The sequence below is a fragment of the Chiloscyllium punctatum genome, chromosome 8 (assembly GCF_047496795.1).
Source record: "Chiloscyllium punctatum isolate Juve2018m chromosome 8, sChiPun1.3, whole genome shotgun sequence".
Taxonomy (NCBI): domain Eukaryota; kingdom Metazoa; phylum Chordata; class Chondrichthyes; order Orectolobiformes; family Hemiscylliidae; genus Chiloscyllium; species Chiloscyllium punctatum.
In genome coordinates this window covers 22,610,698-22,635,418 of record NC_092746.1, presented here as the reverse complement: position 1 = coordinate 22,635,418, position 24,721 = coordinate 22,610,698, and the positions used below count along the sequence as shown (strand labels likewise).

At 37.5% G+C, this 24,721-nt stretch overlaps 1 protein-coding gene across 8 annotated transcripts in view; it reads right to left on the bottom strand.

Annotated features, from left to right (window-relative positions):
- slc4a7 (solute carrier family 4 member 7) overlaps window positions 1-24,721 on the bottom strand; it is a 159,187-nt gene that overhangs the window by 61,473 nt on the left and 72,993 nt on the right. For 2 of the 8 annotated variants that reach the window (XM_072575208.1, XM_072575209.1), the window contains exons 3-12: window positions 22,709-22,858; window positions 17,069-17,207; window positions 10,951-11,111; window positions 10,064-10,213; window positions 7,679-8,023; window positions 5,189-5,298; window positions 1,999-2,055; window positions 1,160-1,317; window positions 564-651; window positions 108-254 (exon numbers count right to left, since the gene is read on the bottom strand). In XM_072575208.1, the coding sequence (XP_072431309.1) occupies window positions 108-254; window positions 564-651; window positions 1,160-1,317; window positions 1,999-2,055; window positions 5,189-5,298; window positions 7,679-8,023; window positions 10,064-10,213; window positions 10,951-11,111; window positions 17,069-17,207; window positions 22,709-22,858 (1,505 nt within the window). Of the gene's footprint in view, window positions 1-107; window positions 255-563; window positions 652-1,159; window positions 1,318-1,998; window positions 2,056-5,188; window positions 5,299-7,678; window positions 8,024-10,024; window positions 10,214-10,950; window positions 11,112-17,068; window positions 17,208-22,708; window positions 22,859-24,721 lie in introns of all 8 variants that reach the window. The other 6 variants (XM_072575213.1, XM_072575214.1, XM_072575211.1 and 3 more) reach the window with 3 other exon arrangements.

The following is a 24,721-nucleotide window of genomic DNA, read 5'->3' as shown; positions in this document are numbered from 1 at the left end:
CTTGCTGAAAAGTAACTTTAAGTCCATTTTGGGGTGAAGAGTCCAAAAGTATTATAACATCATAGAAGAAAGTTGAATTTTATTAGGCTTCAAAAGATGATTCTCACCTGTGAAGGAACATTTTTTGGTGGTTCAATTCGGATTGAAGGATCCCACTCTCCTGGTGGAAGAACAGTAACTTGATCTAAAAATTCATCTATTCCTGCCAGCAGGTCTGTTCGATCTTTTGCTTTATAAGCAACATCATGGAAAACCTTAATAAAAACATGCATGCACATATTTATACATTTTCACATTAACAGTAGTTTTCAAGTCACACTGATTATTAACTTAAAATAGTAATCACTGGAGTGATTCAGCAGACTTCACCAGGCTCCTGAACCAGTGATATCCAGTAACTCTAAAGTAGTTTATTTACCATTATAAGTGACTTTCTTTTAAAATAAAAAGCAGTCATCTCAGGAGATTTTATCTTGCCAATATTTGAATTGGGATCAATTAGAGCTCTGAGCAAAGTTCCCGCATAATTCTAGCAGACACCATCATCAAAAATTCCAACTTGCCTCATCTGTCATTAGGGTCGCTATTGATCTACCAATTTCATGGTATTGCTGTGCTTTACCAGATGGCCCCAACATAAGAAACAAAAACCTAAGAGGGTAGAAAAATGTATATTAGAAAGTAAAACATTTGTTTGCCAGGTATCACTCAAATGTTATCAAATTACTAGTTTCTCCTTGCAACTAAAAGCTACTTAGCATATTACACTATTATTGTAGTTAACAATTATTGTCCGCACGTGCATGTCTGAAATTGTGGTATTAGTTTAAGATGCACTTTTTTGGGATTGATAAGATCAATGCTGCATCTCCCAGACTGACTCTATTACTTGGGAGAACAAAATCACCAATATATGTTTTACACCAGCACACTTTGCAAAACACTACAAAAGTACAATTAAAACAGAAAAACAAATACATGGTAATTGAAAAACTTTGGAAAAAATCTTTAATCATGTAAGCATTGAAGCAAAGTGTTGTCGATGGATTTGCAAAGGTGAAAATACTTCCTTATTGTCAAGGAGCAATTTAACGATGATTAAATCAAAGTTATGTATATTTATGATAAAATAAATGATAATCTTTCATGTCAGTTTCACCTGGTTGGAATTGGAACTTCTGTAAGTCCTGTAAGAAGAATAGCAGGCGACAGACGAATAAAGGCGATGATGGGTCTCTCAAGGAAGTTCACTTCTCCCACCAAGACATTGGAAGCCTCAGCACCAGGTGGAATCTTTTTCATGAAATTCATGTCCACCTACAAATGACATGATTGGGACATTTTAAGCAGTTCAATATTATCTTTTTAAAAAGTTACCTAACACTTGACGCACAACAAGCCTAACCTAAATTAATTTCAATTTGGATGCTTTTGTTGTGCACATAGCAATTCAGACATACTAAACTCTCACCTTCTGGAAATTATATTTCATTACATCAATATGCAGCATAGATTGCAAAGCACTGGTTTAGTTTCAACCAAGTGTAAAATCAGGAAACATGCAAATTTAGAGCCTGATCCAAACACTGGCATTTTTGGGACTCAAGTCTCAAATATATTATTTAGAAGTTAAAATCTTTTTTTAAAATTTAAACTGATAATATTTTAAGTAGCATTTGTTTTAATCCAGTTTAAAGGTTCAATTTTATATAGTGGGGAATAAGGATTCAAGATCTTAGCATTTCATTATATTTAATTTCCAATATTTGAGTCAACAAATATCTATTGTTAACTACTATAAATTCATTTATTAACTAAAATTCACATTAATTCAGCACAGCTAAACTAACAGTTGCTGCATATATACTCATGCTGATAGATAACCATCACCACACATAACTGAAGATTCAACACTGGCCAATATCAGTAAAAGCACAGACACAAAACCAAAACAATGTACACGACAGTACATCAGAAGCTAAAGAACTAAAAACTTACTGTTGACCTCCTGAGTCTCATACCAAGCGTGACACAATTACAGTGCCAGGACTCAGACTCCAGTCCAACCAGGAGTCAAGGAAGGCACATTTTTAAAAAAAGGTCAACAAAGGAAAAGCAAAAAAAGGGGAAAACAAGAAAAAAAGTCATAATAGAGATGCAGGCACAAATACACCTGCTTCAAATTGCAAACCAAATAATTTACAAAAAGCAAGCAATATCCATGACCTAATTACAGCTAATACAACATTTCTGAAATCAAACTTGAAATTTTAAGTTAACTCTGGAAATACTGTAATACATACTAACAAAGATGTTATTTCTATAAATAATTTTATCACAATGAACAATACATTTTTGTTTGTAAGCAGAATTATTAATTTTTATTCTTCATATGATCCAAAGTAACAAATATCTGATTTATACCATGAGTCCCAGGGCAGTACGGTGGCTCAGTGGTTAGCAGTGCTGCCTCACAGCAACAGGGTCCTAGGTTCAATTCCTGCCCGTCTGTGTGGAGTTTGCACTTTCTCCCTGTGTCTGCGTGGGTTTCCTCGGGTGCTCCGGATTCCTCCCACAATCACAAAGATGTGTAGGTCAGGTAAATGGGCAATTTAGCATGGCCAATTAGTCAGGGATAAATATAGGGCAGGGGAATGGGTTTGGGGGTGTTTCTCTTCGGAGGGGTGGTGTGGACTTGTGAATGCATTTAAATTTATTTACATCATCAACTCTATTCAAATAATGAAATAAGCCTTTGACTTTATCCTAATGCATTTTTTGAAAAGAAATGAATTACAAAAAGTATTTGGTTAGATACAAAAAATTTTAAAACTTGAAAAGGTAAAAATCTAATTGCACACACCCACCCCCAACTGTCAAATCTCTTAAAAGATGATCAAATAAAAACACTTCAAAATTTCGACATTATCAAAGTCCTACTACTTTTCTATGAGTTGCATGATTCAAAAATTAATATTAAATAATTGTGAAGTACCATAATGATTTTTAACCTAACCTACCATTAAAACAAATCTACCCAAATTTTCTTTAATTTAGAAATGGGTAAATTCCTTTCAACTATTGTGTCCTCTGACCCACTTAATTTCCCAAATTTCAACTACGCATTACTTGGTCATGTGCTATAGGTGGAGTCAAAGCTAGAAAGGTAGTTACAAGCCATGTATTCCATGATGCTACCCAGCAGCATATCAGATGAAACTCTGTTTTAGTGGTGTTTTATAAATTGCAATATACAATTTTATTGTGTTGCTGTATAATAATTAGAATAATTTGGGGTTCCCGCAGGAAAAAAAAGGTCAATTAAATGGATGACTGACCTTGCTGAGATTCTCAATTCAATTAATAGATTGTACTTAGCAAGCAAAATAAAACAGGAAAATTTTCATTTATTCTGTGATGAAGTATATTATTTTTACAGTGTGTACCGGTTTTTACATTAGATGTTGCATAGCATATTCAATTACATTTCTTAATTATCCATACTGGGAGTCTTTACAAGTACAGACAGTTAATATATTAAGAAAACAGAAGTTGCTGGAAAAGCTCAGCAGGTCTGGCAGCATTCTTGAAGAGAAATCAAAAGTTAACATTTCAGGTCTGGTTTCAGGTCTGATGAGGAAGGATCACCAGACCTGAAATGTTAACTTTGATTTCTCTTCACAGATGCCGTGAGACCTGTTGGGTTTTTCCAGCAACTTCTGTTTTTGTTTCAGATTTACAGCATCCACAGTTCTTTCAGATTTTAGTTAGAAAAATGGGCTGTGTGACAGGAAAAGTGCTGGAATTCTTGTTCTTTCTGATAGATATTAATTGCATATGTCAGGGGACAATTTGAAAATTTGCTGAAAATATGAAACTCAGAAGCATCATGAACTGAAAGGATGACAGAATAAACGAAAAAGGACATAGACCAATTGGTGAAATGGGCAGGTGAAATTTGACAGAAGTGACGGGGGTTCACTTTGCTAAGAGGAATTCTGAGACACAATACAAAGTGTACAGTTCTCAAAAGGTATCTTGAGACACCTGGATATAATTACCAAAGACAGTAGAATAGGTTGAAAGAACATTTAGAGTATACAGCATGCTAGTTTTTAATAAGTGCATAGTGTATAAAATCAAGGAAGTGACATCAGAGCTTAAACAGAACATTGGTTGAGGTCAACCAGCGTTCTGACTATCGCACTTGAGAGGGATTAGAGAGGTGCAAAAAAGATTCACAAGAATAATTCAAAGGATGAAGAACTTCAGTTATGTAAATATCAGTTGAAATTGGGATGTTCTTGGAAAAAGACTCATAAAAGGGGCATGGACAATAGACAGGAAAAACTGCAAGATCTAAAAGGGCAAAGATTTAAAAGATGGCTGGTCAAAGAAGCAATGGGAACACAAGATTTTTTTTGTTTAAAAAAAATAAGATCACTGCTGATCTGGCTATGATCCCAACTCTATTTGTTTGTCTGCCCATAACCAGAGACTCAAAAATTTAATCGAACTCTCTCTTGAATAAATTCAATGACTGAGTCTCCATGGTTTTCTGTAGAAGACGAAAAATACTTTTGAACCATACTGGAATCAAGGAGGGAGGAACTAAAAAAAAGCACTATCACCAAGGAAAAGATGCTCAGAAAACTATCAGACTGAAAACCTAAGTCTGCAGAACCACACAGCCTGCACCGAAGGCTTTAAATGCAGTGGCTACAGAGATAGCAGTTTCATTGGTTACAGTCTTCAAAAATTCCTTGAATTCTGAATGGGTCCAGTGGAAAATAATTAATGTTAACTTTTACTCAAGACATTAGAACATGATGCAACCCATGGCAGATCCGGTCACCTACAATGCGTCAAATGACTTTCAAAGTCCCTTACCAAAATCTAATATGTGCAAGATCTTTCAAACTTTCCAGTCAAAGTGTCCAAGGATGCTATTCAAGCAGAATTAATGATAGGGGGTTTTACCCTACTAATAACTCACCGTATGGCTACAGCATGAATATGAAACAGGGAATTGAAATACAGCGCATAAGTAAATGGACTATATTTGAGATTAAACTCTGATTAAAAGTAGCTTCATGGAATATTACAGAAATGGTTAATATTTAACACCATGACAAAATTTTTCCGTACTTCTGGAGAATTTGTTTTTGCACAATGTCTAAAATAATACCTTGCTGAAGTCCACTGTGCTGTTTTCTCTACTTGCGCTATTACCCATTGTTTTTTCAATGCTCTTAGTCTCCAAGATACCTGGTGCAGATTGGGGAGACGCTAAAAGTCCTGTTATATGAAGATGCATGAAGAAAAACATTTAGCAAAGCTTACTTAAAAGATACATACATATATTTGAACTTGACACAAACCAGACCATTTGTTAGAAATGTGTTGCAGCAATCTGTAGAATGTAAGCGTTTGTTAAAAAGTGATTAATGGCATCTTCATTTTATAATAAATCAACAAAGACAGTTTGGTGCTTGTTGAAAATGTATTGTATTATCTCAAAATGTATAAGCCATTCCAGACTTTTTTCCCCAGTTGTGGCTCATTGATAAATTTAAACATTTGGACAAGAGTTCACAGTAAGCTGAGATATAAGGCCATATATGAAACAAACCAAGGTTCAAACTAAAGTACAAAAAAAAAAGTAAATTGCTTATTTGTACATTTCTGGGAGGATTATGAGAAACGAAAGTCAGGAAATGAGGGAATATTCTATTCACACATCATTGAGGTTCAACAGCAACCTATCCACTTGTCAGTTTTCAATCCAGGTGAAAATACCATTTCTAGACACCTGATCACCATCAGAAACCTCAATTTAAAAGAAAATAATTTGAGTCACTGCTATTGGATGCTACATACAATGGGAAGCTGTTGCTTAATAGTTAAAGAATGACAGAATTGAGATTTGGTCTATTACACTAAAAGTAACATAATTATGTTGCTAAGTGCTTAACTAGTTTCCTTACTTTCCAGGCCATTTGGCCCAAATCATTAGGAGAAAACTACACTGTAGGACAACATACAAAAATCAAGAAATAATAGTGCTCTGGAAAAGAAGGTAATGCAATAGTCAAGGGATATTTCAATCTTCATATAGATTGACTTATTTCTGTGCCTTAAATGTTCTGTGATTTTATATTCTCCACTTGCCTGGATGGACATAGCTCCACCCATATGCAAGAAGCCAAAAATTGCCTGAGTCCAGATTATAATCAAACAGGTTTACTTGAAACCGCAAGCTTTCATAGCCCCCACTCATTCTTGTGGTTTCAAATAAACCTGTTGGACTATAACCCAGTGTCATGTGATTTTTGACTTTGTCCATTCTAGTCCAACATCAGCACCTCCACATCATATTTAATAAGTTCAATACTATCCAGGGCAAAACAGCAGATTTAAATACCATCCACCACCTTAACTACCGAGTGGCTGTAGCATAAACCATCTACAAAGCGTGTGCTCCTTCAACAGAACCTTCCAAGCCAGTGAACCATACTGCTTAGAGGGTACAGATACAGGAGGACACTATATCCTGCAAATGCCCACCCAAGCCATAAAATCACTATGACATGAAATTAGATCACCGACCCAGCAACAATGAAGGAGCAAAGTCCTAGAACTTGGTTTCTCATACCCCATTGGGTATGCCCACATCTCACGTACTGCAATGGGTCCAAAAGGCAGCTTTAAGGATATTACAGCTGTGCAAGAAACACTGGCTTAATCAGCAACATCCAGATCTCATGTATTTTCTTTTAAGAAAAAGGATAAAGATGAATCAATTACCATAGTCAAGTTACAGAAATTGTCATTTGTAACTTAAAGTAGTTATTTCAATGTAGTGGCAGGAGTGGAAACCTAGATGGAAAGACTCATGATAATCTGTAAAATACAGGCACAAATTTGGAAGGAGACATATTCAATAACTTAAGACAGGTTAAAGAAGGGAGAGTAATTTGTAAGGAAAAAGTTTTGTTTTTAAAGGAAATGTGAAATAAAGGTAAATTTGAAGAGAAGGCCAGTACCCAAAGGCACACAATGGTTAACAAGCAGAGTGGGGAAAAAAAAAAGTACAGCAAGCAATATACATTCTCTATAACAGAAACATTAATGCACCTTACACATACATACCTTTTAAACTAATGTGAGCACATTTTTACCAAACGTAACATCACAAATTAGAGGGACCAGTCTTTTCAGCTACATGGCCAAAAATATTCAACTGCTATACAGGTGCTTAATGTAGCAAAACATTAATTTTTGGGTAATCAGTTTGAATAAAACAATGATGTGGTATATCGAAAAATAAAATTTACACATTGCCCATATCTCAGCTTAATAAAACACTGCATGCGCACACTTCATTTCAAATGTTAGATTAAACTTGTAAACCTTAGAGCAATTAAATGGCACATAATATACATGATTCAGTTACCATTTGAGAAATGGTGCACCTGCTGCATGCAAAAGGCACTGAAGTGACACTTGAGTACTAATGAAATGATGTGCAAAAGTATTTCAAATTTATTTCGCTGTGGAATCAGTTGACTGCAATAAACTGCTTTCAGACCATTACTAATGCATGCTGTGTGGCATAGCTATGCTCCACTACTAGTGCTCCACATGCACAAAATTATCACAACCATGTGATATTTGCCTGCTTTACGGTCATCACATTCTTCGTGTGCTTTCACCTGTCCTTCTTGCACCTCAAATTCTTCATCAGGGGGATGAACTATTACATCAGGGATATCCTCACCGACACAAGACACCAGCAACTGACTTTGACCCTGACAGCGATGCTCCAGTTTTGGAGTGGAGGGTGGCGTGTTTTGGGGGGTAGGAACAGGACTTGCACACCTTGAACCTGCTAATGATCCACCCTTGGAGCCAGGCAGAAAGGAGCCAAATGGAACAGAGAAAAGAGAACTTCCTCTTAACGAAAGGCTTGAAGAAGAAAGACCAGCACGGAGTGAAAGGCGGGAGGCGGAAAGGCCTTCCCCTATCATCAAAATGAAAAAACAAACAATATAATACAAACTAGGATTTAAGAAGCCACAAGAGATCCATGCAAGCAAAAAGTAAATCTATTAAGTGAACAAAGATCTGCTGTGGCTAGTTGAATCATGCTTTGAAAATACAAAATGCACAACTGAGTAAGCAAGCAATAAAAACAACTGCATAAAATGATCCAAAGCAAATTATTAGATTAAGTAATAGTTGGTCTTTTGAAAAGGTGACAGTGCTAAAAGGCTGGTGAATGTTGAGGGTTTTTGCAGATTACAATTTCATTTGTAATTAAAAATCATTAGTTTACATTTTCTACAAATTATAACTTAAATTTTGGATATCTTGCCACTTTTCATTGAGAATTTGTTTATAACCTTTTCACATTAGATAATGCTGGATTAATAGAATTTCATAATTGTAGAATATGATCTGCATAATCAGTAATACAGTCTGGTTGCTTCAATTGTGACTGTGGGCTTTTGTCCGAAACGTCGATTTCACTGCTCGTTGGATGCTGCCTGAACTGCTGTGCTCTTCCAGCACCACTAATCCAGTAATTGTGACTGTCTCAGCTTTTCAAACTCCTATGTGTTATCTACTTTGGGAAAAATGCTTATCCTTTTGGAATTTTTTGTTAATTTTTCCTCCTTTATACTTTTTCCCCAGGTCTTTGGATCCCCATTTTATGCATTATAGCCCCTCATCTCTCAACTTAATCCTTTCAGTAGACTCTTGTTTCCACAATTTGTGTTTACTTGTTTCTCCAAATTATTTTTGTTCACTCGGAGGTTTTGCACCCTGCTATACTTTAGGCCAAACATGCCCTGGCCTACCTATAGGACTATGCTATCATACTGGCAGTAAAAATGATTGATTTAATTACATCTCCTCCCTCTAATCAACTGCTTCAATCTTACTTTCACCGCTATTCAGTCTCTAACTCGAGTGTCCTGCTTGGGATTGCCATAATTATCCTGCGGCTTTGCGTTCCATTTAACGTAAATGAGGGAACATGGTCTTAAATACTCTGTATGCAATACCACTCATTTAAAAACAAAGCACAATTTAAAATGGCCAGAAATAGAAACAGTAAATAAACAACCTTTTTTTTTAAAAAAGGTTCAAAAATTGATTTAGATATCTCTTACACCAATTTAAAGAAAGTCAATGTTACCATTACCATATAAGCACTGAGTAACTGCTTGCAAATTTAAAAGACTTGTTAAAACAAAAATTAGATGCAGTTTCAGGAGACTACTTGGGATTAAAACATGTATCATACAAATAAAAGTACAATGAGAAGCAAATCATATTTACTTCTCAGCAAAATTGATCAAGGACAATTTACAATGTCCTTCCTCTGAAATAATTTTCCTAAGCACCTTCTATTCCTGAATAAAATGTACGTGGAAACAAAGAAAAAAAAACTCTTGTCTACTGTTATTCTGTGAATCTGAAGTTATTTTGACATTTAGTTCTGTGTAGGTAAGTTGTAGTTAACACAGAGATACAATCTGTGCAAACTAAAAGAAACACATGAATTGGTCACAGACTTCAGTGAATTACTGAATAAATAGTGTAGTAAATCTGAAAAAAAATATTAAAACAGGTTACGCAGCAAGTCAAAGTATTAGACTCCCAAAATCCAAAATAATATTTGCAATAATAATATCAGCAGCATATTTTGTCAGGCTCGTTTATGACCAACTGGCAAAAAAAAAAATGGCCAATGAACAAAAGCTATTTAGGCACCTTATTCACACAGCAATTGAAAAAATGCGTAAATACCAGAACAGCAGACATGCATGCTTGCCACATCAGGAATTCTATCTATATGACAATAAAAATTAAGTAAAAACAAAAAGGGTCTGTTTAATGTACAGCAAAACTCAGCCAAAAGCAGTCCCTATGATCAAAGTTTGCAAATACCAGTTTATTCTGGTATCATTATTCTGGAAACAATTAAGAAATTGGAGACTACAAAACATCTCACCATTTCGCTCAAGCAAGTGAGGATCAGAATGTTTCTTGCCTATATCTGCAAAGGAACGGACGATAGGAATTCGATTACTCAGTTTCTTTTCGCTCTGGTGATGATGTTTTTTCAATAGTGCTTCCTTCACTTTGTCTCGCATGCTTTTATCCAGCTGATCAGATGCTATCATGTTGTCCAGTACCATATCTGCAGTACAAATTAAAAAGCAAACAAGGAGGGGAGAATAAGGCAAGTGAGTAGAAAACAGCAAGGAAAGATATGCAAAGAAAGATTGCACCAATAAAAGAAAATGGTTGCCAAGTGCATCAGATATAACAATGAAACCAACAGAAACAAGTCAAGAAACACACGAGGGGGGAAATTTAATTTTTAACTGGAATTACCAAGATTAAAAAAGTAAAAAAGTTCTCCCTAGATATTTCAGATGATTATAGGAAAAGAAAACCAGCAACTTAAAATTTAACCACTAACTACTCATCCTTATGGACACATCCATACAGCCTACAGTATGTTCAAATTTTTATATGGGATGATAGGTTTGACCAAGGAATGAATATAAACCAAAAAAAGTGCAAAAACAATTATAATTCCTTCAAAATAACTGAATTTCTAAACATTGTAACAGTAATCTGAAACTTCCAAATTGACAAAAATAGTGGTAATTTATTTCAATCCTCTAATTTGCATTAATAATAAAATGGTATAGACATTCTTATGCTTGAAACCCATTCAAATATGGGTCTTACTTGGCAGCAGTTGCATATTCAGTTCAAACTTTTATAAATGTGAGTTTTTATAAACCTAAGCATGAAAAATAGGTCGCAGATTTAACAGTAGTATTCTAACAAATTATGTTAACTGTATAATACCCAAAAAAATCTAGTATTAAAAAAGTAAGCAAACATCAGCGATTACATACACACCTGCTATCTCCTCCGTAGTGCTAGCTCTCATATCCAACATGACAGTCCCATTTAGTATGCAGCTTCTCAACTCAAACAGACTATGTAAAGACAGGGTAGCCACATATGGTTTACTCCATCGCTCCCCACCATCTTCTACATCCTCCTCAAACTTCAACCATCTGAGATGAGAAGCAGATTAATGCGTTTAGAAATGCATTATAGTTGAAGGAAGGGGGATGATAAGCTCAGTTGACAGGAAGGCTAGTTTGGAATGCAAAGTGATGTCAATTGCATGGGTTCAATTCCTGTGCCGACATGAAAACACAGCAGAATATGCACTATTCTCTGTAGCTGAAAGTGTGCAAGTCTCAAAAGCTGTGTCATTTGCCCAATGCTAGTGTTAAAGAATCATGAGTTGGAGAGGAAGGATTCACTTACCATGTTCAATAGAGTTATCAATAATAGATAGGACTTTTAAAAAGGATTTCTTTAAATTGTTGTGCTCAGCCATTACGAATAGGTACGTCCTGAGGAGGTTAAGGTATCAACTGAAAGAAGGGATGTGCAATATTATGAAGATTGGTAACAGGACTGCTCCCCCCACCCCCTGTAGAAAGGAGGCTAAAGGAAGACTGAAAACGGAAAAAGTTGGAGCATGACAGAAAACAAGCAAGAAGTGTAAGTACAGACAGAATAGAGTACTCAAACACTGGTCTTTTAGAGGATGAGGAATTAATTATCGAAAACATAAAATGTTAGATTTTGAACATGTATTTGTCTTCACAGTAAACAACCCAAAAAGGCATTAAAAAGTAGAAGATCTAGATAGGGAAGGGAGAAAGAAACTTAAAACTAACAGAACAAAAAGCTGTCAAGATCTCTACACCTGATGCATCAAGGAGTGCCTACAGAGATGGTGCATTGCTGGAGGTCCAAAGTTCCCTATATTCTGGAATAGTTCAAATGGATTCCAACACCATTAAGAAAGTAGAGGAAAAAAAAAAGCAGGAAACTGACAACCAACTAGTCTAATTTCTGTCATTAAGAAAATGTTAAAATCTATTAAGTAATAGCAGGATATTTAGAAAATCATAACTCAATCAAACTGAGTCAATATGGATTCACAAAAAGCAAATAATACTTGAAAAATTTATTATAGCTCATCCTACAAAACAGGCACTCATTTTCCCTACAGATGGCAGATCATGTGCAAAATTAGGTCACCTACTTTGCAGGATTAGACAGGCAGCTCATCTTTTAGCATGGAGATAGACTGCAGAATGCTGCAGCAGAGATCAGAGTATCCTTGCAAAACAATCATAAAACTGTTAGTACAGCAAGTAAAGAAGATGGCAAATCAAATATTGGCCTTTGTTGCAAGGGTGTGGAGTATAAAAATGAGTTACATTTTGCTACAACTGTAGAGAATACTTTAAGAAAACATCAGAGTAATGCTCACTATATATTTGCTGTGCTTAGGAGGTTTGTGTATGGCAGTAGGTTCTGAAATTGGAATTCAATGCTTGGAACAGCAAGAGCATGTGCAAAACCACCAACTGACTGCATACTTATTCAGCTTACACTGAACACTGACCCGCAGTATTGTACACAGCTGGACAGAGGGACATACTTGCACTGGAAGCAGTTCAGGGAAAGCTCAACTGGCCAATTCGAAATGAAGGGGTTGCTTTGTGAGCAAAGATTAAAGCAGGTTGGTCAACATTCATGCTCAGGAGAATGAGCATCAAATTTTATTGAAAATTACAAGATTCAGAGGTTGGACCAGATTGATTTTTAATTATAGGGGAATCTAAAATGAGAAGGTTTAAAAATAAGGGGCCCTCCATTTAAGACTGAGTGTTGGAGAAATTTCTTTACTCAGTGTATTTAACTTGTGGAATTCTCTTCACCAGAAAGCAGTGGCAGCTGGGTTATTGAATATATTCAAAGTTGACTTTTGTTTGACAAGTGAGTAAGGGAGGTGCAGACATGAAAGTGGAGTTAGAACTGAGAGGCAAAGTATGCTAAATAGGTGAAATGGCCCATTTCTGCTCTTATTTCTTGTATTTCTGATTTGTATAATTTAGAAGAAAGAGGCATATAGAACATGGGGGATACCAGGATGGAACAAATAAACACTTGGTTGATAATGATCTGATTGGGCATATTCAGCATGGATTTATGAATGGGAAATCATGTTTGACGTGTTGAGTTCTTTGTCAAAGTCGTTACTGACAAAATTGATAAGGACTGCTGACGGACTTAATATACTTAAAATTTTTAGAAGGCTTTTGATAAAGGCTGTTTAGTAAGACCAAAACACATGGAATTAATGTTCTGGCAGAGATTAATGTTTGCTTTCTGTCTGTTAGTCAGAGTAAGAATAAATGGGTCATACTCACTTTGCAGGTGACCACTCTTGAGGTACTATAAGGATCAGTGTTTGGGCCCCAGTCATTCACAATGTATATCAATGATTTGGAGATGTGTACCAAATGTAATATTTCCAAACTTGCACATGATACAAAGCGAAGTGGGAATGTAGGTTATCAGGATGATGATGGCTTCAGGAGGATTTGAACAGGTTTAGTGAACAGGCAAGAACATGGTAAATGGAATGTAATGCAGAAGAGTAGTGTAGAAATGTGGTGAGGTTCTTTCCTAGGAGAAACAGACATGCAGAGTCTTTAAGTTGTAAAAGGTTGGAAAGTGCAGATGTACAAAGACTGTTCTTGGCAATAAATCACTGAAAGCTAACATGCAGGTGCAACAAGTTATTAAGAGGGCTAATGGAACATTATCCCTTACTTTTGCATGAGGATTTGCGTATAACAGCAGTGGAGTCTTGCTCGAATACAATAAGAGTTGGGGGTTAGACTGCATCTGGACTAATTTGGTCTCACCTCAAAAAACATCACTGAAATAGAGGGACTGCTATAGAAGGTTCATAAGACTTGCTCCCAGGATGATAGAATTGTCCTATTGAGAGGCTAGGCAAACTGGACTTGTACACTCTGGTATTTCAAAGAATGAGAGCTGATCTCATTGAAATGTACAAACAGTCGGACAGACAGGACAGATGCATGTCAGATGATTGCCCTGGTTGAGGAGTCTAAACCAAGGGGACACAGTTTTAAAAAAAAGGGTGATGTCACTTAAGTCTGAGATGAGCAGACTTTTTAATACTAGAAGCTTGTGAACTTTTGGAATCCTGTACCGCAGAAGGTTGTGGAAGCTTAGCCTTTGAGTATGTTTAAGGTGGAGACTAATAGATTGCTGACTATCCAAGACATTCAGGAATTTGGGGATACAGGGAGTGAAAGGCATTGAAGTGTTCAATCAGACTTGATTGTTTTGCATGGTTGGCAGTTTCAACAGGTTGAATGGCCTACTCCTGTTTCTATGTTCCCAAGTATAAATGATCCACAACCTTTCGAGTTGCAAACATGACAGTTGCATGTACAAGCAGCAGCAGTGGAACAGTGCTTTTATTATTGTATCAGTGAAGTCAGTTGTAAAACATTGAATTTCATTCTATTTTGGCAATGCTAACCTCTCAGAGATTCACTCACTTAGCTGCATGGCAGTGATATAGTACCTTTTTTCTCTATCGTAAGAGGATTGAAAAGGGCATCCCTGAACTAAATATAGATATGCAATTATGATTATGTGATACACATTGCCATAAACCAGCCTCAGGTTGAGCCTGATTATACCAATTACACAATTTTGGAAAAACAGTAAAACTTACCTGGTGCAAGTGAAGTCACAGAAGATGCTCATCAATTACACCACATGATTATAAATAACAAGGATATAATGGTATATACTGGACTGTATGTGAATAGTTGTAATTTATTAAAAACTGTATTTCCAACTTTACAAAAGTAAAAGTAATGTACAGTGCCAAATTATTTCATTACCTGTCAAGGGCTTTAAATTATCTAGCAATTACTGAAAAGTACTGCATAAATTCAAGTTAGTCCTTCTCCTTTCATTCTGGATATAGAAAATACTAAACCAAAACCTAAACTTCCATAAAGTGTGATTATCAATACTTGAACATATAATGTGTTTTTTTAACAGAAACCAAAAGAACTGAATATTGTAAATTAGAAAAGAAAGAAATTGTTGAAAAAGATCAGCAGGTCGGATTCCTCTTGACAGATGCTGTCAGACCTACTGAGCTTTTCCAGCAATTTCTGTCTTTGTTTATGGTTTAACAGTTCAGGTTTCATGACTCCAAGGGACCAACACATAAAATGACTTCGTTATGATGGATAACAAATTGAACTTTTTCTTTGCTAATCATGACACAATTTAGGACCTTTAGCATCACCCCAATGGGATTTTACATTCTCAATTACATAAGATGGAGCTAAAAATAGAAAGACAGAATGATGGAATGTGTGTAATTTGAAAATTTAACCCAGTGACGAACAAGATTGCAGAGCATTTCATTCAAATAAAACAAAACGCGGTGGCACAGTGGTTAGCACTGCTGCCTCACAGCGCCAGAGACCCGGGTTCAATTCCCGCCTCAGGCGACTGTCTGTGTGGAGTTTGCACATTCTCCCCGTGTCTGCGTGGGTTTCCTCCGGGTGCTCCGGTTTCCTCCCACAGTCCAAAGATGTGCAGGTCAGGTGAATTGGCCATACTAAATTGCCCATAGTGTTAGGTTAGGGGTATGGGTGGGTTGCGCTTCGGCGGGGCGGTGTGGACTTGTTGGGCCGAAGGGCCTGTTTCCACACTGTAAGTAATCTAATCTAAAAAAAACAACTGGAGAGCATGAAAGAATCAGTGACAAAGGAATGTTATTTGAAGAGCAAAGAAAGTTGATGATTTTCAGTGTTTAAACAGTGGAAACTTGTGGCTCCTCGAAGCACAAGTCAGACAAGCATCCTGACAATACAACTGTAGGTCTAAAAGGTATGCTGGAAACGTGGATCAAATGTCACCAGTAAACATTTGAAAACCGACACCATAAATGGGGGCAATATTTCTAAAAAACAGCAATTTAGGAGGTAGGACAAAGTTCAGAACTTTGAACAACTTTAAGCATAATGGTGACAGGAAGTATAATGGAATGAACAGCTATTGTTGGAAATGCTCTGGCTAATTAGATTATAAAACTGTAGGCAAGAACAATTCCACCAAGCGGGTAATGTAATAAGTGTGTGTGTGCAAATCAGCAGGAAGTTCTTTTGTCTGTCTGTTCTGCAGTCCCTTCAAAATCAGAACACTCACTTCCTATTGCTCACTAGTGAAAAGAACAGCACAATTGTGAAGCAGGCATCTAAGTATAATTGTTGATGACCATGCATATTTTAGACTGCAACTAAAATAAAAGTTTAAAGTCAGCAAACTTAAATTTACATGAACCAAATTGTTCAAATTTATCACGAAAAAGTAATTGGATAAAACTAGACAAATTTCTAGAAAAGGAAAGTAATTTTAAAAATCATTCACTTTCTAGTTCTCCAAATCAGAGTGTAATACAAATTTTTTCCAAAAAAAAAATTAGAAGTTGTATACAACATAAGCAGACTTAATAAACCGGAGTTCCTGAAGCAAAAATTAAGCTTGCCCCGCATCAGGAATAGGTTATTCATAAAACCGATAGTGTGGAAACAGGTCACTTGGCCCATCAAGTCCACACCGAAGAGCAACCCACTGAGACCCAACCCCTCGCTCAATTCTTGTAACCCTGTATTTCCCATGACTAATCCACTTAATCTGCACATGCCTAGACACTGGACAATTCAGTATGGACAATCCACCTAACTATCATATGTTTGGCCTGTGAGAGGAAACTGGAGCATTCAGAGGAAATCCATGTAGAACAGGGAGATTGTACAAACTCCACACAGAGTCAGCAGAGGGTGGAATTGAACCCAGGTCTCTGGCGCTGAGAGGCAACAGCGCTGCCTTAAAGTATTGGTTTTGAATAATAGTTTTATCAACTTCTAAATAAACATTCCTTCAGTGACAGGTAAAAGCCCTACCTACATACGTCATGCAAGGTTACAAGAAATACTGTTTTGTATATGAGGAAATATAATTCCTATGAAACAGTAGTATACAAAGAACATAAAAAGCACCCAGGGTAATCAGAAAATAAAATACTCATACTTACCGGGCAGTTTCTTTCCACTCACAATCTTCTCCATCACGGAAGCAAAGTTCATCCAGTTCTGTAAAGAGATCGTGTGGCATATGCTCCTCATCATCATCCTCTATCCCCAGGATAAACTGGACACGTTGAGATGGGGTATCTTTAGTTTTTGAAAGGAACAGACAAAAATCAGGTTGAGTTATCATACTCATTCAAAACTCATTCCAAATATGTGCTGCTACTTTTTTCTTAAATAAACTGAACACGTTTTAAATTTTCTGATGTACATCTTGCTCATATTCTGCTCTGTAAAAGAGCAAGTCAACTTTTTTTTTGAAAAACTGAAGTAATCTCTGAAAAATATAATGATTTTACTCTATTAGAGCATAATTGATTAAATCAGTGTTTGGGTTTTATGCAGATGATATACAGTTATTGCTATTTTCTCGAATTTGCAAATAAAGTGTCAGTCTGTTTCTAGCTTTTGTTTTTAAAAAAAGCATATTGCTTTCTTTAAAGAAAGGAAAGTTGATTTTTGAAATAACTGCACAGAGGCTGGTAACCCATCGGCAAGTAACTCTTCATTTACGCATGCACAGTACATGGACTGACGAGTTAGCTCAGAGCTAGTCCTTAGAATGAGGAGACTGTTCATATCTGTCAGCCAGGACTCCCTGATTGAGGCTGTTAACCTAAGCCATCTTATACTCAGAGCCATCTGGCCAACTTCATTCCAATCACAATATTTCCTCCAACCAATCCTGACCACCAGACATAGCTTTTCAACATTTTCATTTTGGAAACCCCTGGATGACCCTGCGGGAGTTCAGCCAGTATCTGGCAATGACCATAAGATGCCATCTTGCACACCATAAGATGCCATCCTCTACAGTGATCTGGTCTCACCAGGTGCACAAGGTTTCAATTTTGTGACTGTCCTTTTGTTTCCCCCCCCATCACTACCAACTGTTTTAGTTTTGCCAGGATCAGATCTTTGTGTCCATAGTCGGATACTGTCAACGATGACTGGGAGGGCATCCAAAAAGTTTAAAACCAGAACGGACTCTTCCAGGCGAGACAACACTAGTGGCATATCTGCCTGTGGGAGGCAGTTCAAGACATCCGCATTTGCCACTTGGCCTCCTGGACAGTATTCCACCGTGTAATTCTGCACATGTACAACAAGGGCTCATCACCCAGTTCGAACAGCAGCCAATTGGCTGCAAGGCCTTTTTTTTTTTTAAAAGCAGCCCGAGCAGGGGTTTGGGTCTGTTCCTATTACAAATTTATGTCCATAGAAGGTTTTGGTGGAACTTTTAAACACTAAAAGGTGACCGCCAAACCTTTCTTTTCTATCTGGGTATAGTTGCATGCAACATCAGGCATAACTCTCCATTGGGTCACCAGTGAGCCAACACTACTCCAATACCATATGGGCAGGCATCATAGCTGCATCTTCATTTCCTGGCAATGTGACCAGTCCCAAGGCTGACTCTTTTCCTATAGCAGATGAAAGGGTGCCAGAATGGAGGCCAGGTTACATATGAATTTTCCATAATACTTCACCAACCCAAATAAAGACCTTAGCTCCAGTATAGACGTGGGAGCTAGGGCACTTTTTATCATCCAGGCTTTATCTTCCAACAGGTGTAACTTGGTCTTGTCAATTCTGAAGCCCAAGGAAGTCATCTGGGGGGTGAGGAACACATTTTTCCCTTCGAAGGCAGATACCCATCTTGAAGAAACATTTAGGCATTACGTCCAAGTTCTTCAAATGCTCCTTATTAGTTTTTCTAGTTATTAGCATGGCATCCAGATAAATGGCAACCTTGTAAAATATTCTCAATCATCTGCTGCAAAAGGGCACAGGCCAAGGATACCCCAAATGACAGTCTTGTATATTGGTAAAAATCCTTATGGTATTAATTGCGACATACGTCTGGGAAGCCGCTCACCTAACCACAGGTACACAAGGCTCATGTACTAATTCGTGAAGGATAGCCACCACACCGCCCTGATATTTACACGTGCACAGTACATGGACTCTGACCAGCTCGCTCACAGTAACCCCTGGAGTAAGGAGACAGACTCTTATTTACATGTGCCAATCAGGGCTACTACCTATCTCATACTCAACAAGATCCACTTGGCCAATCATTACACTTTTGTAGGCATGCTTCATTGGTAAATGAGACAAAGATTATCCATAACTGATATGAAATGGTTGCTGTTGGCGAGGACTGAAGATCCTGGGACATTTGTTTGTACACTGGTTATTCTATACACAATAACTTAAGCAGGCAAAGTGGGGTTTAATACACAAATACTATTGTACTTATATGCTTATGAATATTGCAGTCACTATTCACACTCGTAGTATGAAATATAACCATGCAAAACCTAAATTGAAAAAGTGGCTCTCTGTTAAAGGGTCATAATTCTTAAATGCAGTATCTTTTGTCAAGTTCAGTATGCTTGTTGCAGCCTAATGGCAGGGATTTAAATGCACACATGCCAGTTGATGTCAGTTAATCATCCAAGCTTTTAACATTAAAATGTGAGCATTAAAAACAAAGTTAAACTATCTGGAATGTCAGAATACATCTGATGACAGTTTGTGCATTATTAGTGTCCCATAATTTGATGACAAGCCACATAAACATCAAGCAGGCTAGGACTCACATCATACCACTCCTGTCAAATGTTTTCTGTCCATCAAACATTCACTGATTTCATCCGGCATGAACATGATCTTTGAATGGTTTGTTGAGGCGCACATCCAAAAAAAGTTAAACTACAGATGTTACATACCATCAATTCAAAACTTCACTCCATTCCCATCTATCAACTACTGCTATGGAGATACACAAACAGTACTGGAGGGAATTTGTTTTTGACATAGTTTCATGTTTCAAGATTAGCAGAAGCTTAGATTTCATTTCTTTGGCCACATAGCTTCACTGTGGTACGAGCCAGTCTTAGGTCTTATGGCTTTCACACATTCCCATACCACAGTTTAACTGCTGGGCATGTAGAAATTAACAGACATCTCATCCTTGTTGTTAATAATTCAGTCATTTTTGCTGCTATCTAATGAAGAATTCAGTAGTTTTGACAAAGCCATCCAGTTGTTCCAGACGGATCTTGAGCTTCTGCTTCAAGACGACATATTTTCATTCTATGAAGTGCTTACACTAACTGGCTGTTGCTCTCAAATCATTTTGGAAGCAGAGTTTGGTTTGGCCCCATTTATCAGTGTATTGCTGATGACAACATACTCTGACAGTGAGGATTTATTCAAATACATAATTTTGCAAGATCAGACCAGTGACTGGTCCATGTTCTCATGATTCATTACCCCCATCTTCTTTTTCAGACCAGATTTTTTTTAAGTTGACAAAATGTTTTACTGCAGCAGGATTTTGAGTATTCTGTCATTTTGAATGCCTCTATCAAATTACATTTCTTCTAAATGTCTCTTCTCCAAAGAGAACTATCTATTACAATTTCAGACTGAACAAAAGCCAATACTGAAAATGACTTAGCAAACTTATGACCTATCAAATGAAGAAATTTTAGATTCAAAACAATTTCAATTTTTAAAAAAAAACCAAAGTAGGGAAAATGGGAATCAAAGTAAAACCTACATTCACCAAACATGTGTACAATATAATAAATTTTAAGTGATATTATATACAAAACAATATTATTAGCATTTAGTCAGTCATTCATGAAAAGAAACATATACCCAATCCTTAAATTAGCCAACCCTAGATTAGAAAGTGAATTATCAAATGTCAGTAATTTGAGGATTACATTTCTAAAAAACATCACTGGGTCAACAAACTGGGTGAAAGTTATTTTAAGCGTACTGACTCTGCCACATAACGTCTACACTATGTAGAATGAAAATTCTGTAGATAGCATAGGAAAACTGTGAACTGGCATTATTTTTCTATTAAAACAAAGATATATAGGGTTGATGCAATCTAATCCTCCACCCAGTAGAATCATCACAATATGCACACTTTCACAGATCCAATGTATTAAAATTATGCAACTGTCATCAAGGCATGGGAACAAGCAGATGCTTCAGGATATCAAGTCAAGATGATATGCACGAATTTAAAAAAACAGCATCTGGGTCTCGTGGCTAAACAATGAAATTTCTGTCTGACTTGGAAACAGCACGAAGTGGATGGTTCCAAATGAATAATCAAACCACCACAGAGGAAAAACTTATTGAAACAGATAATAAATAGACCATCATGTTTATATGCCACTCAATGAAATCATGGCTAATCTGATAATCTTCAAAACAATTTTCCTGCCTTTTCCCCATAACCCTCGATTACATTACTGATTACAAGTCTGTCTCAACCTTGAATATACTTTTACTTCAATATAAAAAATTATTAAACTACAGATAAAAAATAGACCAAATCAGATTACTAGCTGAGTCACAAAATATCAGCCTTTATTTCAAAAGGAATGAAATATAAAAATAGGGAGGTTTTGCTAAAACATTACAAACTAGACAGACCACAGCTGGAATACTGTGAACAGTTCTGGACCCCTTATCTAAGGAATGATGTATTGGCATCAGTCCAGAGAAGATTCATTAACCTAATACCAGACATGCAGATACTGTCCAATGAGGAGAGATTGAATAGCTTGAGCCTGTACTTGTTGGAATATAGAAGAATTAAGAGGCAATCTTATTGAAATATACAAGATACTTAGAGGACTTGATAAGGTATTAGTGAAAAGCTAGTTTCCCCTTGCAGGAAAGTCTAGGGACAGAGGGCATGAGCACAAAATAAGGGATCATACATTTAAGACACAAATTAGGGGGGGGATTTCTTCTCTTAGAGGGCAGTGAATTTGTGGAATTCTTAACTGCAAAGGGCTGTAGAGACTGAGTCTTTATACATGTATTCAAGGGTGAGGTGAACAAATTTTTTTAATCAGTAAGAGTGCCAAGGAGTACAGGTAAAAGGCAGGAAAGTTGCTTTGAAGGTCAGATTAGCCAAGATCTCATTTAATTTGCATACAGATTCAATGTCTGTTTCTGATCCCATGTCTTATGATTGTATGGAGAGAGGTTGAGTAGATTGGGCCAGTACTCATCGGAATTTAGAAGAATGTGTCTGTGCATGTCTGTACGCATGCGTGTGGAGGGAGAGGTTGGGAGTCAGAGAACAGAAGGAAAAAAAAAAGTGAGAAAAGAAGGATGAAGGGTTCAAAAGACCAGTAAGCAGAAGAAATTAAATGGCAAGCAGCAATCAGGAAATCAAGTTAAACATAAAACAAATGAAGGAAATGAGAAAAAAGTGGAATGTACAAGATTAAGAAGAGGGAGAAGCTGAATAAAAGAAAGAAAAAGTAAGAATTAGCTTCAAGTGGAGGGGATAACTCAACAATAAAATGGTTTATCAAATTGAGGCTAAAAAGGTGCAAGACAATATAAAAGGACTGGACAAAACACAAGAATAAGCAAGGTTCCAATCAGTCACTAAAGTCTGAATTATTTTTCTTACGCCATTCATTCTTAGTCATATTATTATTAAACTAATATTGGAAACACTGCTGGCATATAATTTATTCTCTATTCACACAATACTATTAAATTTTGCATTGAGAACTTTTATCAATTCTTACCATAGGAGGGAGACTCTCTTCCATCGTCTTTATCAGAATCCTTCTCTTTTCCCTTTTTCTTGTGATGATGCTTATGACCACGATGCCTGTGTCGCCTTCGACTTTGTCTACCAAGAGGAACATGAACCCCTACGTAGACTGCCCGATGACCTGGAAAGTAAACAAAAATATACAATCCAAAATTTCTGATTTAGTGTAGAAACCAACATTGATTTCCAAAAGCCAGAACTTCATAAGAACAAGAATAAAGTTTATCAATTTCACCAACACATTCCATCTAGACCTTAAATTCACATGGACCATCTTTGACACTTCCCTCCCCTTCTTAAACCTCTCCATCTCCATCAATGACAACTGACTCAACACCAACATTTTTTTCTTTTTAACAAACTCACCAACTCCCACAGCTACCTGGATTACACTTCCTCCCACCCTACCTCCTCCAAAAATGGTATCCCATATTCCCAATTCCTCCGCCACATCTGCTGCCAGGAGGACCAGTTCCACCACAGAACACACTGGATGGCTTCCTCCTTTAAAGACCACAATTTCCCCTCCCACATGGTTGAAGATGCCCTCCAACACATCTCAACCACATCCCGCATCTCCAGCCTCAAACCCCACCCTTCCAACTCCAACAAGGACAGAACCCCCCAGTCCTCACCTTCCACCCAACAACCTCTGCATAAACTGCATCATCCGCTGACATTTCCGCCACCTACAAACTGACCCCAACACCAGGGATATATTTCCCTCCCGACCCCTATCCGCAAAGACCGTGCCCTCCGTAACTACCTGGTCAGGTCCACATCCGCGCTCCCCCCCGCCCCCCCTCAAAACAACCCACATTCCCCTCCTGGCACCTTCCCCTGCCACCGCAAGAATCGCAAAATCTACGCCCACACCACCTCCCTCACCTCCATCCAATGCCAAAAGAGCCTTCCATAGCCAAAGTTTCACCTACACTTCCACAAATGTCATTTATTACATCCACTGTTCCCGATGTGGCCACCCTTTACATCGGGGAGATTGGACGCCTTCTTGCAGAGCGCTTCAGGGAACATCTCCGGGACACCCGCATCAATCAACCCTACCGCCCAGTGGCCGAACATTTCAACTCCTCCTCAGACTCTGCCAAGGACATGCAGGCCCTGGTTCTCGTCCACCGCCACTCCCTCACTACCTGATGCCTGGAGGAAGAACGCCTCATCTTCTGCCTTGGAACCCTTCAACCCCAGGCCAATGTGGACTTCACCAGTTTCCTCATTCCCCTCCTCCCACCTTAGCGCAGTTCAAAACTTCCAGCTCAGCACCATCCTCATGGCCTGTCCCACCTGTCAATCTTCCTTCCCACCTATCTGCTCCATGACCTATCACCTTTACTCCCTTCCTCCATCCATCTATTGCACTCCCAGCTACCTTCTCCCCAGCCCACCCATTTTATATCTCCACTCCCAAGGCTTCCACCCTCATTCCTGATGAAGGGATCCTGTCCGAAACATGGATTTTCCTGTTCCTTGGATGCTACCTGACCTGCTGTGCATTTCCATCACCACTTTAATCTTGACTTCAATAGAGATTCTGGACAATCGGTGCCCAGCATATGAAGAAATTAAGAGTGAAGTCTTAAAGAACCAAACCAATTGAGAGCACTTATTGACCAATCGTGGAACCGAAAGACCCCGCCGGAGGTCCAGATGTTCAAAATCGTACAAAAAGTTCCAAGCCAGTTGACATGCTACCAGGAGGATAACAAATCTAATCCACTGCTGATGCTAGAAATCTGAATCAAAAACAGAATGCTGGAGAAACGCAGGTCTGGCAGCATCTGGAGAGAGAAACAAAACGACTCTTTTCTAGAATTCAAAAGCTCTGAAGAGTCATACTGAACTTGAAACATAAATCTCAATTTCTCAACACATCATCCTGATCTGCTGAATTGCTTGAGCATTCAATTTTGAATCTAATTTCCAACACATCCACACCAAGTCAGCTTAATTGTAGGATCAGAAA